We start from the raw sequence: 15410 nt of genomic DNA, 5'->3' as shown, positions 1-15410 counted from the left end.
GCTGGAGCAGGCTTCTTCTTCGTAAAGAAGAAAGAGGGCGACCTACGCCCATGTATAGACTACCGGGGATTGAACCTAATCACCGTAAAGAACAAGTACCCCCTGCCGCTCATCCCCGAATTGTTTGATCGGCTCAGAGGAGCTCGTGTGTTCACCAAGTTGGATCTTCGGGGTGCCTACAACCTGGTCCGTATCCGCTCAGGGGATGAATGGAAGACCGCGTTCAACACTCGCGATGGGCATTATGAATACTGCGTGATGCCCTTCGGCCTGTGTAACGCACCAGCAGTCTTCCAAGAATTAGTGAACGATGTGTTCCGGGACTTTCTCTACGTTTGTGTGGTGGTATATCTGGATGACATCCTTGTCTTCTCTCCGGACCTCCAGACCCACCGAGAGAACGTGCAACTGGTCCTACAAAGACTGAGAGAGAATCGTCTGTACGCCAAGTACGAGAAGTGTGTCTTCGAACAGTCTTCTCTCCCCTTCCTGGGGTACCTCATCACCGACACCGGACTGCAGATGGATCCAAAGAAGGTCTCTTCCGTTCTCAACTGGCCTCCCCTTTCTGGACTGAAGGCAATCCAGCGCTTTCTGGGATTCGCCAACTATTACCGCCAGTTCATTCCTCACTTCTCGGCTCTGACTGCTCCTCTCTCCGCCTTGACCAAGAAGGGGGCTAATCCAAAGGACTGGTCACCTGCGGCCGACGCCGCGTTTGGCTCTCTAAAGCGAGCCTTTGCCTCCTCTCCTGTACTCCACCGTCCAGAGTTAAACCGCCAGTTCACCTTGGAGGTGGATGCCTCCTCCTCGGGAGCCGGAGCAGTACTTATGCAGAAGTCCTCCTCCGGGAAGATGGTGACTTGCGGTTTCTTCTCCAAGAGCTTCTCCGCGCCTGAACGCAATTACACCATCGGTGACCGAGAGCTATTGGCGGTCAAACTGGCTCTGGAAGAATGGCGCTATCTTCTGGAAGGAGCAGTGTACCCCGTCATTATTTACACGGACCACAAAAACCTGGAATACCTGCGGACTGCTCAGCGACTGAACCCACGGCAAGCCAGGTGGTCCTTGTTCTTTGCCCGGTTCGACTTCCAGCTTCATTTCCGACCCGCGAACAAGAATGTACGTGCTGATGCCTTGTCTAGGTCTTTCATGCCCATGGAGCAGGAGGAAGAGACATCTCAACCCATCATCTGTCCAAGTAAGATTATTCCAGTGGCTCCTGTCACCCTGGCCCAGATACCGCCTGGGAAGACCTATGTCTCTGAGACTGACAGGCAAAAAGTGTTACACTGGGGCCATGCCTCGAAAACAGCCGGTCATGCAGGTCAGAAGAAAACATGGACTGCGATTGTGCGTCATTACTGGTGGCCATCCCTTCGCACGGACGTCGCCTCTTTTGTCTCTGCCTGCCCCTCCTGTGCCAGGAACAAGACTCCCAAACACCTGCCATATGGCCGTCTTCTGCCTCTGCCCATACCCTCAGTTCCCTGGCAACACATAGCGATGGACTTTATTACGGACTTGCCATTGTCCTCCGGACACACAGTCATATGGGTCGTGGTGGATCGGTTCTCTAAAATGGCCCATTTCGTTCCTATGGCTGGACTGCCCTCTGCCCAGGAACTCGCGGACGCTTATATACATCACATCTTCCGCTTGCATGGCTTTCCATCACACATCGTGTCCGATAGAGGAACTCAGTTCACCTCCCGCTTCTGGAGGGCTCTCTGTAAACATCTGGGAGTGACTTTGGACTTTTCTTCGGCCTACCATCCTCAGTCGAACGGCCAAGTGGAATGGGTCAATCAGATTTTGACCTCTTTCTTATGTCACTACGTCAACGCCCATCATGACGATTGGTCCACGCTTCTTCCTTGGGCTGAATTCTCCCATAATCACCACGTCAGTGAGTCCTCCTCCAGTTCTCCCTTCCATGTCGTCTACGGACTTCAGCCGTCTGTCCCATTGCCGGTATCCTCTTCCTCGGACATCCCTGCTGCTGATGCAGTGCTCCGTGACTTTGCTACCATTTGGGACTCAGTTAAGGCGTCCCTTGCACGTGCATCCCTGCGGATGAAGAGACACGCGGACAAGAGACGTCTGGATCCTCCGTGTTTCTCTCCGGGAGATCTCGTCTGGCTTGCTTCCAAGTACATCCGACTGAAGATACCATCCTACAAGCTGGGACCTCGCTACATCGGACCGTTTAAAGTCCTCGGCAAGATCAATGAGGTCTCCTACAAACTGCAGCTCCCGGCCACGATGAGGATACCCAACTCCTTCCACGTCTCTCTGCTCAAGCCGGTTGTCCTTGGTCCCTTCTCCGCTGCCGCCAGTCCGGCTCCTCCCCCTATTGCTGAGGACGACATCTATGCGGTAAGGGATATCGTGGCCATGAAGACCGTACGAGGTCGACAGTTCTTCCTGGTGGACTGGGAAGGGTATGGTCCTGAGGATAGGTCCTGGGAGCCCAGGGAGAACGTGGGCACTCCTCTGATCCGTGCCTTCCTTTCCCGGTTGCGGGGAGGGGGGCGTGGGGGGGGGGGTACTGTCACGCTCCCCGGGTCCTCTGCTCCGTTCCCCGGGTCCTCTGCTCCGCTCCCCGGCTCACCTGCCACGCTCCCCGCTCTCCAGCCTCCAGTCCCAGCGCTTCCCAGGCCCCCTGGTCCCCGCTCCCGGCGCCCGTCGGCTTCCCAGTCCATGGCCGGCTCTGCTGCGTCCTCCTCTCAGCTTCCTGTGTTGGCTTTTGGCACCCGGGCCGCGCGCATGCGCATTAGGGCGCGCGCGCGGTCACTGACCCTTTCTTAAAGGGCCAGTGTCCACGAACAGGAAATGATGCACACAGGTACAGGGTATATAGGGGGTTAATGTCCAAGGGAGCGGGGCCTGTTCTTCGTGTTTTCCCAAGCTAGGAGTCAGGTCTCCTTGTGTTCTGTGAGATACTTACCTCTCTGTCTTCTAGAGCCGATCCTGCATCGCCATCCGGTCCTGCTGTGTCTCGAACCCCGAACGCTGCCCATCTGCCATTCTGACAGTCCGCACCATCTCGGTTCCCTGCGGTGACCCGTCATCTCGCTCCAACGGTTCCGGACCCCGCCTGACATCATCACGGCTTCCGAACCTGAGCTCCGTCACCCGGACCACCATCAGTGACCTCGTGGTCCCAGGGACTTCTCCATTGTCTTCCAGTGCACGGACTGTTCTGCTACCTAAAGTGCTCCGGCTACCGGACTCCTTTCCCTCATCGGGGAGTTCGGCCCAGTGGATCCACCTCCCGGGTCTGCCCGTCCATCTGGCCCTAACAGATACCAGCCCATACCAGTACCCCACCTCCACCTTGCTGGCATCTGAGTCAGAGTGGAGCTCCCTGACCTTTACTGATCCAGCCTCTCCCCCATCCATCTGGCTCATCAAGAGTCACTCTCAATTCATCAGTCCATAAAACCTTTGAAAAATCAGTCTTAAGATATTACTTGGCCCATTCTTGACGTTTTATCTTATGTTTCTTGTTCAAAGGTGGTCGTTTTTCAGCCTTTCTTACCTTGGCCATGTCCCTGAGTATGGCACACCTTGTGCTTTTTGATACTCCAGTAACGTTGCAGCTCTGAAATATGGCTAAACTGGTGGCAAATGGTATCTTGGCAGCTTTACGCTTGATTTTCCTCAATTCATGGTCAGTTATTTTGCGCTTTTTTTGCCCAACACGCTCCTTACAACCCTGTTGGCTATTTGCCATGAAACGCATGATCGTTCAGTGATCACGCTTCAAACATTTGGCAATTTCAAGGCTGCTGCATCCCTCTGCAAGACATCTCACAATTTTGGACTTTTCAGAGCCCGTCAAATCTCTCTTCTGACCCATTTTGCCAAAGGAAAGGATAAATAAGCACACCTTATATAGGGTGTTGATGTCATTACACCACACCCCTCCTCATTACAGAGATGCACATCACCTGATTTACTTATTTGGTAGTTGGCTCTCAAGCCTATACAGCTTGAAGTAGGACAACATGTATAAAAAGTATCATGTGATCAAAATACTAATGTGCCTAATAATTCTGCACACAGTGTACAGTATTCTGGAATGCTGTATATAAGAGCTCAGTGGTGGTGGCCGCAGCTTATAGTCACCAAATCTGGTGACAGGTTCCCTTTAAAAAAATTAGTTTTGTAAATTTGTTGGAAAAAGGAGAATTTGCTGATAAGCTTCTAATTTCCTAACAAAAGAAATGTTTAAAAAATGACGCTGATGGAAGGTAGATATGTGGGAAATGTTATTTAGTAACAATTTTGTGGGTTATAACTATCTAGTTCAAGGGCATAAAAATTCAAAGTTAGAAAATTGCGATATTTTCACATTTTGTCAATTTTTTAGATATTTTCTTACATAAACGTTAATCATATTGATTAGGAATTCAGACTCTGCATAGGGTCAGTTCCACATCAATTGCCCTTTGATCAACAAAATGAATAAGACTTGCATATTTTCTACAGATTGTCTTCATAGAATCGTTCACCACTTCAATACTGATGGCTTATCCTCAGGATAGGCCATTGGTATCTTTATTAATATGCATGCAGCGCTACCAGCGTCCCTCTGTAAATGGCTCTGTACAATGTGTGTAGTGGCCGTCTTGGGTACTGTAGCTCAACTCCTGTTCAATTCAATCCCAAAGATTATCCCAAAATATCGAATTAGTACAGAGCCCCTAATTGGTACATTTTCCAGCAGACTCCTCTTACTGTAACATACCCAGCATTGTTAATCTACCAATTTTGTCCATCAAAAGAGCAGAGACGATGTTGCCTGGAAGGACGGCGAGCGTTCCCAAGAAATTCACAAAGTAGATCCAGTAGGCACTGTAGTCGTCATCAAATGTGATCTGACATCCCACCTTCGGTTCATGAAATGTGCAGTTTATCAATTCACTATCGGTGAACTTGTAGTTTTCAAGGTCTGTAAAAAAGATGTATATGATAATTGAAGAAAATCTTTATTCTAAAATTTAGAGTTTCCAGTTTATTCGTCTTAAAAGGGATCTACCAGCAGAATATGACTTCCCAATCTATTTATATGCATATGTAGTTCTTTGAAAGACAAGTCCAGCAATAAATTGGTATGATTTACCGGTCAGCGGGAGAAAGCTGGCCACCCCATTGCAACCCGTTCCCACACAGACTGCTATTGAGGTACGTTGCAAGCGGCAGTTGGCCCAGTACCGGTTGGAGCAGGAACAGCGAGAGGCGCAGTGGGCAGAAATGGAGGCCCGAAACCTAGCCTCCAAGAAAGTGCTCTGGAAGTCCCGACCTGCCGAATGGGGTCCACGGAGACAAGGGAAAATAGTTACCTTTGATTTGGACAAGGGCCGGGGGTACTCGGAACCGGGCCAGACTAGTCCGGGGATGTCAGCGGTGGCGGGGTCCGGCTTCGTGACCCTGGCAGTGTCTTTTAATAAATAAAGGGGATAATGATGGAAGGTATATTTACAATAAAATAAACTTTGTGACGCCACCTGTGGTTTTGCGGCTATGTGGGCTGCCTCTGCACTGCGTGTTACCCGGGGTGGGTGGTCATGGCGCAGCTGAGGTGTTCTTGCTCCCCACAGGTGGAGCGGGACCCCGGGGCAACCGTTGGATAGTCTATTTTGGGAACCCGGTGGACTTCAGGGTGCTGGGTCGGGTTACGGACAATAACGGACAAAGACAGCAGTTTCTTCATCTCCTTCCTTTTACTCCGCAACAACCGGTGAAGTGCGGGGAGACAGGTACAATGATGGTAGCGATCTCATTGGCCTGGAAGCAGTTGGGGGGTATCTCCCTGGCCAGGTGAGTATTGAGGCCTTCTCACTACGCTTTTCTTCTCTCCTAAAGGACCCTGCTGCATTAGTCAAACGGAGGCCCTCTCTGCTGGGACTTGTGGTACTACCCTTTACCCGTATGGTAGGCTGCGCGGGCCTTCTCAGGTGCTGCTCTGCTGGCAGTGGCTCCGGTTTCCTGATGTGCGGCTGTACCTTGTGTTGTGGGGCCAGGAGACTTGCAGTCCTCCTGCCCTTCAGATTTGGTTACCGGGACTCGAGTACCTTGGGCAACCAGGGACTCTGATGTCCGGTCTTTAGCGTTTTCTTCTGAGGTGAGCCTGTTCAGCTCCACTCCCCAGAATCTTACTCCTGTGCCTCTCTGCAGACCTCTCTTTATTGGGCTCGGCTATCCTAGCCTCAGACCCCAGCTTGCTTGTCCGCACTACTGCAGGTCCTCACTCGAGCTCCTCTCTCTTCAATGTTCAGCTTCCAACTCTCACTTCTCTAACTCCTCCCCCAGGTTAGAGCTTCTGGGAAACTCCCCAGAACACCAGGTTTAGAGCTCCCTCTGCTGGCCTGAAGTAGGAATTGTGTTGAATGTGGGTACTACTGGCCAAGGGACTTCCCCTTTTGGTTCCAGGCTTAGTATTAACCCTTGTGGGGCAACACTACTGTGGCAACCAGACCATTGGGGTGCCACATATACAGGTCAGTCTGTTCCTCCATTACTTAGAAATCATTGTTGCAGTTGACATGCAAATGAAGCTCAAGAAATATCTGAAGATCTGAAGAATATGTCACTCCAGCTCTATTCTCCCCCCACACAGCACTGACAGCCTCTATGCTGTGTGACTTCAGGCAAAGGAGCCATCAAGCAGGAGGAGTCTGTGCTAGTAGGAGACTAGAGCTGGAGTGACAGATCTACAAATTGTTTTTAAGTCTCAATTACATATCAATTTAAACACTGATTTCTTAGCAACAGGGCGGACTGACCATGTAAAGGTATTGCTGGACTTGTCTTTGAATGAGCTCCCGTACCAGTGTATATAAATAGTTTGGGGGTGAATTCCTACTGCCAAATTCCCTTTAAATGATTGAATTATCGAGCTGTATTTATACAAATAGGATTTTGGACTAAAACTATATGAAACCATTATGTTATATATTAAACTGAATTTCCATTCTACCATTGTTGTAATTCTGTTGTACACCAGATGTCACTGTTCTCATATGGTCCATAACTGGAATATCACTGCAGTAGTAAATGCTTATGATAGGTATAATTTAACGTATATACTGTACATACAACATCTTCGTGCCCCTTGAACTTTTTTAAAAAAAATTCACGTTACACCCACAAACCTAAATATCTTTTCTTGGGATTTTATGTGATATACCAACACTATGTAGCAAGAATTTGTGATGTGTAATGTGAATGATACATGGTTTTCTAAGTACTTTTCTGAAAATTGTGACGTGCATTTGTATTCACCCACCCAAGTCAATATTTTGTAGAACCACCTTTCTCTGCAATTACTGTGCAGGTCTTTTGGGGGATGTCTCTACCAGCTTTGCACATTTAGAGGCTGAAATTTTTGCAAATTCTTCTTTGCAAAATATCTGTAGCACAGTGAGATTACATGGAGGCGACTGTGAACAGCATTTTTCAAGTCTTGTCACAGATTGTCAATGAGATTCAGGTCTGGACGGTGAGTGAGCCATTCACACACATGAATATGCTTTGATCTAAAACAATCCATTGTAGCTCTGGCCGTATGTTTAGGGTCGTTGTTCTGCTGGAAGGTGAACCTCCGCCCCACTCTCAAGTCTTTTGCAATCTCACACTGCATCTAGTCCTCCGTTCAGTTGCCCCTTCGGGGCTTAAGTTCGAACCCCCCAAAAAAACGGGATTCATACATATACACCGAAGGGTTCATGTACTATAATGGTGAAGACATATGCTCTGTCGTGCACTATTTTCAGGCACATGCGCCTATTGTAGTTGGACAGTGTCTACTACAAAAAAAAGTCAACAGGATTGGTGACCCCCATTTCCCCCACTGATCACCAAAAAGCATTACTGTTAGAATGGAGTGGCAGGGCACATGCTCGACTATTGCTTCATTCTTTCTCCATAGGACTGGTAAGCGTTGTGCTTGTCTTTTTCCCACAGCACTTATAGATGAATGTAGCAGGGGTAGAGCATGTGTGTGGCGCCCCTGCGGCTTCAGACGCCACAGGGTACTGCACCTCACTTAAGGTGCAGTATTCATCTTGGATGCGAAGGGGGTCGTCACCGGTAACAACCACGATCACAACCAACACAGAACTCGAGGGCTTCTGTCAATGGGACCGGGCTAGGATAGGTGCTGGGGTAGCCATCACAAGGTATGGGACCTCATGCCCACTATTCAGGAACCTGGGAGGTGGGGTTTCCACAAGTGGAAGTTAGGAGCCATCCGACACACAATAGGCAGTCAGCACCCGGACAGTGTCGTTTGAGGTCCCACTTGGGAAGAGCAGCAGACAACGAATAGTTCAGGACCCGTGGTCTGGAGCTGGAGGCTCGACCCGGGTTCTTAGGAAAAGAAGGGGGAACCCAGGCTTCACGGGGAGTGCAGCAGGCACCCGTGACCCGTTCCATGCCCAGGAGCTGGGGTTGAGGGAGACCATTGAAAGGAGACTAACAGAAGGGACCGCCGGTTACGACCTCCGAAGTATCTGGGATCGGCTGGAGCCCATCACGGCAGGCAACGGCACTTTCTAATGGCTGCATGTGTGAGCAGTGAGTAAAGAGACCTGAACTGCACCACATGTGTTGTCCCATTATTGCCGTAATGCCCACCATCGCGCCCACGGCGCTACTAGCCTCTGAGAAACTTCTACCACCACCATCATCCTCCCTGGGGCACAGCTCTGCCTGTTAAGAGCTGCACCATCTGAGCTGCGTAGTCATCCGCCCCAGCAGAGAAGTCTTGCCACGGTGGCTCATATTGGCCGCACAACACAGGTGGCATCACGAACAACTACCCCCATCGTCCCCATCCCCAGCCATTTTATTGACACCCAGCGTCACGAATCCAGGCAAGGTCACCACGGCATCCCAGGAGAAGTACATTGGCCCAGTAACGAGTAACCCCCGACCCTGTGTGGATAAAAGTGCTCCATTCTGTCGACTAGGCAGACTAGTCACAGTCAGTTAACTGCTTTTCATGGCAAAGGTGATAATTTTTTCCACTGGACAATCTCCTTAAGGCCTCCAACACACATCCGTTACACACGTGCGTGTTTGTTCCGTTTCCATATATACCGGAGACACGGACAAACGTGCACCAATGTTAATCTATGTTGGAGGTCACAAGTGCGTTATTCCATAATGTCCGCGTGTCCGTGATCCGTATGTGTTTCCGTTTTGCACGGAAGCATGTCCGTTTTCTGCACGGAGCACGCACACATGGACCCAATGAAAGTCTATCGGTATGTGCGCACACGTTAGTAAACACGTATGCATCTACGTATGCTCCGTGTACGTTTTGTGCTTTTTTCTAGCGATGTCGGTCATTCTTTCTTTTTCTGTGTATGTCGGTCAATCTCCCTCAGTCCGTCGGTCGGTCTCTCTGTCTTGTCTGTCCCTCTCTCTCTCTGTCCATGTCGGTCAGTCTCCCCCCTCTCTCATACTCACTGTTCCCCGATCACCGGCGCAGCGCTGCACAGCTGTTAAAAAAACTCCGGCGGCTTTTACTATTTTGAAAAAGCCGGCCGCTCATTAATCAATCTCGTATTCCCTGCTTTCCCCGCCCACCGGCGCCTATGATTTGTTGCAGTGAGACACGCCCCCACTCTGAGTGACAGCTGTCTCACTGCAACCAATCACAGCCGCCGGTGGGCGTGTCAATATCGAGCAGAAAAATAAATAAATAATTAATTTTAAAAAAAACGACGTGCGGTTCCCCTCATTTAGATACCAGCCAGGGTAAAGTCAAACGGCTGAAGGCTGGTATTCTCAGGATGGGAAGCCCCACATTATGGGGAGCCCCCCAGCCTAACAATATCAGCCAGCAGCCGCCCAGAATAGCCGCATCCATTAGATGCGACAGTTCTGGGACTCTACCTGGCTCTTCCCGATTTGCCCTGGTGCGTTGGCAATTGGGGTAATAAGGAGTTAATGGCAGCAGCCCACAGTTGCCACTAAGTCCAAGATTAATCATGTCAGGCGTCTCCCCGAGATACCTTCCATGATTAATCTGTAAGTTACAGTAAATAAACACATACACCCGAAGAAATCCTTTATTTGGAATAATAAACACTAACAAATACCCTCGTTCACCACTTTATTAAGCCCGAAAAAGCCATCCATGTCCTGCATAATCCACGAAGGTCCCGCGTCACTTTCAGCTCTGCTACATGAAGGTGACAGGAGCTGCAGAAGACACCGCCGCTCCTGTAAGCTCCACACAGCAACTGAGGTGAGCCACGCGATCAGCTGTGCTGTCACTCAGGTCACTCGCGGCCACCGTAAGATCCTCCAACTGTGACTGCAAGTCGCCCGAGTGACAGAGATGAAGTCACAGGTGAGTTGCGGTCACGGGTGGAGGACTCCAGCTAGCCGCTAATCGCACTGCTCACTTCAGTCACTCAGGGGATTAGCGGTCACCGGTGAGTCCTGCACGGCTAACCGCTAATCAGTACGCTACACAGACAGAGCCGCGGTATGAAAATGAAGTCGGGTACAGTTTACCAGAGTTCATTCTCTACGCGCGACTCTGTCTGCTGTCAGCGGGCATGTAGCAATGTCATTGTGCATCACACACGGAACATTTCACATGGAAAACACACTCACATGTCACTTATGTATCTCATGCACACACGGACATTCCACATGCACACGCGGTTAGCATACGCCGTTTACACGGATGCCACCCGTACCATAAAAATGGACATAAAAACGGATCACGGCCCTGAAAAATGGCCCGTATTACACGTGCATGCTTTTCACGGATGTGTGTTTCAGGCCTAAAGGAGTTATCCAAGAGTTTTATTATTTTTATGCATGGGGCTAAGAACTAACAGACAGGTAGTGGGGAGCTGGCTGTCAATCAGCTTGATGTTGACAGAGAAACCCTGTAAAAAGAGCAGAGTAGAAAAGAAGAAACTGCTCTGACAACATGACATGAAACTGCAGAATCGCTACCAAGAGAGTCGGCAGTGATATGCGCCAGGCAAAACAGACGGCAGTTAGCAACTACCTGACATTAGTTCTAAGCTTATAAATCCTGGACCCCAAGCCATTTTTTCCAACTGTTTATTTTTATCCTCCACAACCACAGACATTGGTATGCCAGCAGCACCCAATCACAGATGCTGACACAGAGGATAGGAGGGGGAAGCAGTGAATATGCATGAGAGCTAATGAGCAGACTAGGACTAGAATTCTCCTGTTTTAATCTCTATTTTGCTTTTCTTTTAACTTTTTTAAAAAATTTTTATCGGAGTGGCCGAACACAAACAGTAATACGAACTTCCCTGAGAAGTCTGTGTGCTGGATACGTGCACGGATACTGGCTGTCCGGTACAGACCCTGATCTTTACAGTTTGGGTTCAGCCATCACTAGTCATTACCTGCTACTTTGTATTCATTACACCACCAAACAAATACAAAGATAACATAAATCTCTGAGCAGATTTTACCTTATCCAAATTTTAACAAGTTTAATAAATGCATTTGATAATTATTTAAATATATATAATAATTAGTGGCACAACTTAAAGCCTAAAAACAAAATCTATACTATGGGTAATTTATAGTAGCAGTTTCGTTGTATAGGACTATTTGGACCCATAGAGATGACAGCGGTCACAGTGACTGCCCCTGGCAGAAGGGCAGCATGGTGATCAGCGCTGCCTCCTCGTCCTGGAAACACCAGTGTGACGTTTGTATGATCTCCCCTGGCTTTATATATGGTTATATGGAATATAAGGAAAGTTCGATTCGGAACAGCCTGGGAGCGGGTAGAACAGTATAATAGGGACTATATATACTGGCAATATTCTCACCTGTGTTTACAAAATGTGAATGTATGAAGGTGCAGTTTCTAAAGTAGGTGTTCAGCGACGTGACGTCCTCAAAATAACATCTCTCAAACAGCGAATCCTGAAAAACGACTGACTTAAACTTCATTGAAATGAACCTGTCAATAGAACATCATACAGAATGTAGCCGAATATTAATAGAACAATGGAAAACAGATGCAAAAGAAATATTAGGGAAGAAACATAAAATCCAAATAATGATTATTCTAGCAAATTTCTAAGCTATTACAGTATGCTGTATGGTATCTTTTATGTTCTTCTACATTATGTTTTGCTCGGTCAGACAATAGTGGAGCTGACAGGAAACTTAAAGGGAACCTGTCACCACTTTTTTTGGACTATAAGCTGCGGCCACCACCACCGGCTTTTATATACAGCATTATTACATGTGGTATATAAGAGCCCAGGCCGCTGTGACAACATAAAAACCACTTAATAATACTTACCTAAAGGTCGCGCTGCAGTGGAATAGGGCCTAATGGGTGTCTTCGTTGTCCGGTGCCGGAGCCGCCTCTTTCAGCCATCTTTGTTCTCCTTCTTCTCTAGCCGCGGTGCATGACGGGTCCGACTTCATCCACACTCGCCAGCATTCCGGTCCTGAGCAGGAGGACTTTGATCTGCCCTGAGCAGGGCAGATCAAAGTATTGTAGTGCGCCTGCGCAGGACCAGCGAGTGTGTATGACGTAGCAACATTATGCACACAGGCTTGAGAATGAGGACGAAGATGGCCGAAAGGGGAGGCGCCGACACCGGAGAACGGAGACGCCCATTAGGCCATATTCCACTGCAGAGCGACCGTTAGGTAAGTATTATAAAGTACTTTTTATGTTGTCACTGCGGCCTGGGCTCTTATATACAGCATGTTAGAATGCTGTATATAAGAGCCCGATGGTGGTGGGCGCAGCTTATAGTCCAAAAAAGTGGTGACAGGTTCCTTTTAATGTCACCAGAGCCACTTTCCAGTACTAAAACCTAGATTAAACAATATGTAATTTTCTGATTCCTCTTAAATGTTTCACAATGCAGCTTAAGATGCAGTAAAATATAAAAAATATGAAATAAAAACCTTCTACACAGTATCAAAAAAGGTACTGTACAAAATCGTAAGATATGGCCACTGTATTATGGAGATTTACTTTGTCCATGTGTCCTTACGCATCTTGAGTAAAGTTGCTCAAGTCTTTGTAAGGCCCGTTTCACACGTCAGTGAAAAACAGTGACGTTTTTCACTGGCGTGTAAAACACGCACATGTCCCTGCGTGTGCCGTGATTCACGGCACACGTGGGTTGTCTAAGTGCAATCCGGGCTCCGTTCTCCGTGGCCCGTGATTACACTTAGAAAACAACTCACCTGCGCCCGCTCCCGCTCTCCATGGTGCTGATCGCTCCCGCGGTGCAGCATCCGGGCGGCGGTGACCCCCGCAGCAGCTGCTTCCGGGTCGGCTGTGTCGCGCATAATGAATATGCGCGACAATAATGAGCCGGCTCAGAAGCAGCAGGGAGAACGGGCTGCAGAGGACATCGCTGGACGCCGGGTGAGTTAAAATGTTTTTTATTTTAAAAGCACGTTTTTTTCTGGCACGTGTTTCACAGACCACGACATCAGTGATGCCAGAAAAAAATGGACATGTCTCCGTGCGGCAATCACGCACACGCGGGTACGCCGCACGGAGACACGTGCAGTGAAAAATCACTGACGTGTGAGCAGACCCATTCATTATAATGGGTCTGCGTAGGTCAGTGATTCTGGTACGTTTTAAAAAAAGCACAAACGTACCAGAATCACTGACGTGTGAAAGAGGCCTAACATATTGTAAATTCTATAACCTTAAAAGAAATGGATGATTCGCAGGAGATTAGTAGAATGCAACCACCGTAGTAAGCCTACTGTCATGTAGTCGCCCATATTTATAAGCTCTGTATAACCCTGCCCGCACCCCTCACTGACAGTTTTATGCCTATGCACAGTGTACACAGAAATCTGCTAATCAGAAGTGTAGGCGAGGTTATACAGAGCTTAGCATTCAGAGAACTGGTAGATCTGCAGAAGATAAAACATTGATTTTTATCAAAATTGCAGCAAGTAAGTGACACATCTCTGGAATCAGGGTCTCTGCCCTTACATCATGCTGGTCTCAGATGGGGTAGCAAAAACCTGCTTTTAATGGTTGAGGAATTATCAGTAAAGTGCAGTGTTGTCATATTAAAAAACTGGTTCTGAGAAACATTTTTGTTCCCTGATGAAGACCACATCATGGCATTACTCACAAAGACTCTAGACCAACTTCCAGCTATCATTGCATCTAAGACAAAAGTGGGACTCATCGCTGAAGAAGATAGACCTCCATTCCAGCCTCCATTACCCTCTTGCTCCGCATCATGATGGCCTTTAAGAGCGGTGATGCGAAGTTAATGGAACACTTGAAGCCAGACGTCTTAAGGTGGCTTTACACACTACAACATCGCTAAAGCGATGTCGTTGGGGTCACGGATTTTGTGACGCACATCCGGCCGCGTTAGCGATGTTGTTGCGTGTGACACCTATTAGCGATTTTGAATCGTTGCACAAACGTTCAAAGTCGCTAATCGATGACATCCCCCCCTAATCTCAATTATCGTTGCTGCTGCAGTAACAATGTTGTTCCTCATTTCTGCGGCAGCACACATTGCTATGTGTGACACCGCAGGAACGAGGAACCTCACCTTACCTGCGTCCCACCAGCAATGAGGAAGGAAGGAGGCGGGCGGGATGTTACGTCCCGCTCATCTCCGCCCCTCTGCTTTGACGTCGCTGTGACATCGCGGTGACGCCGAACGCACCTCCCCCTTGAGGGAGAGATTGTTTGGCAGTCACAGCGACATCACAGAGCAGGTATGTGCGGGTGACGCTGCCGTAGCGATAATGTTCGCTATGGCAGCGATCACCACATATCGTTACAACGATGGGGGCGGGTGCTAACGCACTCGACATCGCTAGCAATTGCTAGCGATGTCGTAGCGTGTGAAGCACCCTTAACTTTCTTGCAGAACACAATGGATCAATACGCACCATTCTTCAAATCTGAGGAGATCATGTGGGCCACACCATTGAGAAGCCAAAGGACAAAGGAATGTCACATCCATCCTACTCCCAGGATTATGGTGTGGAGTGGCATAATGGATGGTAGCTAGACCTATCTTAACTTCATTCTGATTACATTAAAAGCTCAGTGTTACATGAATTTGGTCATAGAACTAGTCGTACGGCCATTACTCCAAAGTATCCCAGGAACCATTTTTTAACATGACAACTCCAGGCCACATGATGCTCATGCAACTGAGAGCAAGCAGCCTGACTTGCCTAACCATGCTACCAAGTCTGCAGTGTTATAATTCAGGGACCACGGAAGATCAAAAAATGCGGAAACCCAAAAAGTTACCAGAGTGGCTGGAACCTTAACGGACTGCAGACCTAATCCTGACACACAACTAGAAGTAGCCGTGGGACGAGCCTACGATGACCTAGTCGTCTCGACA

General features: G+C 48.5%; 1 protein-coding gene across 1 annotated transcript in view; it reads right to left on the bottom strand.

Moving 5' to 3' along the window:
• Positions 1-15410, bottom strand: part of SV2C (synaptic vesicle glycoprotein 2C) — a 377261-nt gene that overhangs the window by 19367 nt on the left and 342484 nt on the right. Inside the window, exons 10-11 of the mRNA XM_075325504.1 lie at positions 11859-11992; positions 4760-4963 (exon numbers count right to left, since the gene is read on the bottom strand). Of these exons, the coding sequence (XP_075181619.1) occupies positions 4760-4963; positions 11859-11992 (338 nt within the window). The remainder of the gene's footprint in view (positions 1-4759; positions 4964-11858; positions 11993-15410) is intronic.

The sequence above is a fragment of the Anomaloglossus baeobatrachus genome, chromosome 1, assembly GCF_048569485.1.
Source record: "Anomaloglossus baeobatrachus isolate aAnoBae1 chromosome 1, aAnoBae1.hap1, whole genome shotgun sequence".
Classification (NCBI taxonomy): Eukaryota; Metazoa; Chordata; class Amphibia; order Anura; family Aromobatidae; genus Anomaloglossus; species Anomaloglossus baeobatrachus.
Note: the sequence above shows the minus strand (reverse complement) of the source record. Positions and strands in the feature narration are given on the sequence as shown.